The sequence below is a fragment of the Pinus tabuliformis genome, chromosome 2_1 (assembly GCF_031772625.1).
Source record: "Pinus tabuliformis cultivar Carrire ecotype Pingquan chromosome 2_1, CPIR1, whole genome shotgun sequence".
NCBI lineage: Eukaryota > Viridiplantae > Streptophyta > Pinopsida > Pinales > Pinaceae > Pinus > Pinus tabuliformis.
Window position 1 is genome coordinate 759,586,930 of NC_142299.1, and position 2,872 is coordinate 759,589,801.

Consider the following 2,872-nt stretch of genomic DNA (forward strand, 5'->3'; position numbering starts at 1 on the left):
GAAATCTTTAATTTAAAATAAAAAAATTAAAAAAACCAAATATTAATTATTATTATTAGAAAAAATTAATATATAAATTTAAACCATATATAACCCTATTCTTAATTATAAGTTATTTATATAATAAATAAACTTTTGTCAATATTATAAATCAATACAACAACATATCAATATCATATATCAAAAAAATAAAATATAACAATTTTCAAATTAATAAATTTATATTTTATAGAAATTAAATCATACTATCTATATAAATTAAATTAAAATTATGAAAAACTATCTCAAAAATAATAAACACTGATCGTCTTCAAGATCGATCAATCCTACCAAATTATCTTCACCAGATAAAACATCCTATTCCAAAATATTATTAAATTTATTCAACAAGGTAAACATCCCGATTTTGGTTTATTGCTTCGAAATTCAGCTCCACAGCCGAGCGAAACCGAAGCATATATTCTATCAATGCAACGTAATTAATATCTACAACTACATAGCACAACCTCTAAAGCCTAGCAGGTCTCCTCGTTAATTTACACAACTAGATTCTGCCATTCCATTCATGCCGTCAACGGGCAGAGCTCGTACGTCTGTATATACTATAAATATTCATGACAGTGAGCACCAGAAAGATGATGAGACTTGCAAACGAAGCAGTCAGAGCACCAATTACATGATTGCAGAAGCGATCATATATACCGCAGAGTTTTCCCCACTGAGTGTGAGAATTTCCCTTGTACCCAACGTAAGCAATGGCCGCTGCTGCAGAGGCGCCCGATGATACCAGCGCCACCATCACCTGCACAAAATTACGAAATTCAATTCAAATTTGAACATTAATAACCGAACTTTCATACCATCTTCCAGGTTGCTGGATGGCTCTAGTCACAATGTCACTAAAATGAAATATGTACCCAAACTAAACTAAACTATGCTAAATTAAATTACATCAGCAAAGAAATTGCAGAATGAATTACCAAATCACTGACAGAGAGAAGAAAGGCCGACAGTGTAGAGGAGGTGAATTTGGCAGATAAGGATAAGATCAATGAAACCAGTGTGTATCCGCAGGCAACTGCATTTGCCACTACAAAAAACCTGCAAAATAACATACCGTGACAACCCAACATCTTAACATATTTTGAATCTTAATATATTAAACTTGTAGATTGAAGGAATATCCTGGAATCTTTAATTTGATAATGGGACTGGAGCTAAATCATTTTTTTTTTATTAAATCAGATCTTAAAATATTTTCTAAATTTACTATTTAACTTTCCATACATTTTAATCTAGGTAACAACTTAAAAAAAAATTCCAAGTGTCATGTGTAAGGGTAACTGTCAATCATCAAAGTTGAAATTTTGATCAACAAAATAATAACAAAAAGAAAACTATACAAAACATTTAAATAATATAAACTCATGAAAAAAATCACATGTGAAAAAATTAGATCTCTAGCAGCATGTTAGATCAGTATTTAAGATGAATCTATATTAAACTCTAAAACAAGGAAGATAAGTGAGATGATAAATATAGTCCCACCCACTCAGCAAATATTGATAAAAATCACACGTGAAAAAATTAGATCTCTCTAGCCTCATGTTAGATCAGTATTTAAGATGAAACTATATTAATCTCTAAAACATGGAAGAGAAGTGAGATGATAAATATAGTCTCACCCACATACACAAAGGCAGAAAAATATTGATAAAAATCACACATGAAAAAATTAGATCTCTCTAGTCTCATGTTAGATCTGTATTTAAGATGAAATTATATTAATCTATAAAACATGGAAGATAAGTGAGATGATAAATATACTACCACCCACGTACACAAAGATAGAAGAATATTGATCAAAATCACACTTGAAAAAATTAGATCTCTCTAGCCTCATGTTAAATTAGATCTCTCTAATTAAATCAGTGTTTGAAATGAATCTATATTAATCTCTAAAACAAGGAAGATAAGTGAAATGATAAATATAATCTTACTCACTTATACGAAATTAGATCTCTCTAATTAAATCAGTGTTTCAAATGAATCTATATTAATCTCTAAAACAAGGAAGATAAGTGAGATGATAAATATAATCTTACCCACTTATACGAAAGGAGGCGAATATTGATAAAAATCACACATAAAAAAATTAAATCTCACTAACCTCATGTTAGATCAATATTTAAGATAAATTTATATTAATCTCTAAAATACTGAGATGATAAATATAGTCCGACCCACGTACACGAAGGCAGGCGAATATTGATATTTGGCAGACGATGGCCCAACGAAGGGAAGTATGGTGGTCTGTTTGTCCGTTCCCATTACGATTGCAGCAGAAAACGTGGAGCCGACTACCAGCAGTCTCAAGATGAAATTCAAGACGAAGAAACTACCATAGGCGTCATTAATTCTCTGACCATCGTTCCTGCCAGACTTGTTCTCTGTATAACCGACCTTATTTTCAGATTCCATATTTTCTTCTTCCCTGCAATCGCAACCTACCTCCACAATTCCACGCCCATATGAATATATAGGCACGTTATTAGTGTTAAGGTTAATACTAATATTATTATCAATATTAACAATGATAATAATTTCCTAATAATAATAATAAAGAAATTATTGGGGCAATAAATATACAGTTTGTTAATGGTATTAAATGAGAGGAGACTATATATAATTACAATGGGACAATTGGCCTACCAAAATCGAATGTTCAACCTATACAACCCCTCATTTAATTACTTATTTTCAGCTAATTGTTGGCGCTGAGATTGCTTGCTAAGGAATCAGGGACCACCAATCATTCAGATGCGTATGCTGTCTTGTCGCCATTTTTAATATTAATGAATACATAAAATCA

The 2,872-nt window shown here is 31.0% G+C and overlaps 1 protein-coding gene across 1 annotated transcript; it reads right to left on the minus strand.

Annotated features, from left to right (window-relative positions):
- Positions 1–360: 360 nt before the first annotated feature.
- LOC149202789 (CASP-like protein 1U1) lies at positions 361–2,499 on the minus strand. Its single transcript, XM_089400041.1, has 3 exons — positions 2,252–2,499; positions 981–1,101; positions 361–802 (listed from the first exon to the last, which is right to left on the minus strand). The coding sequence occupies exons 1-3, from the start codon at positions 2,479–2,481 to the stop codon at positions 572–574; spliced, it is 582 nt and encodes a 193-aa protein (XP_089256167.1). The 5' UTR covers positions 2,482–2,499; the 3' UTR covers positions 361–571.
- Between the last annotated feature and the right edge of the window lie 373 nt (positions 2,500–2,872).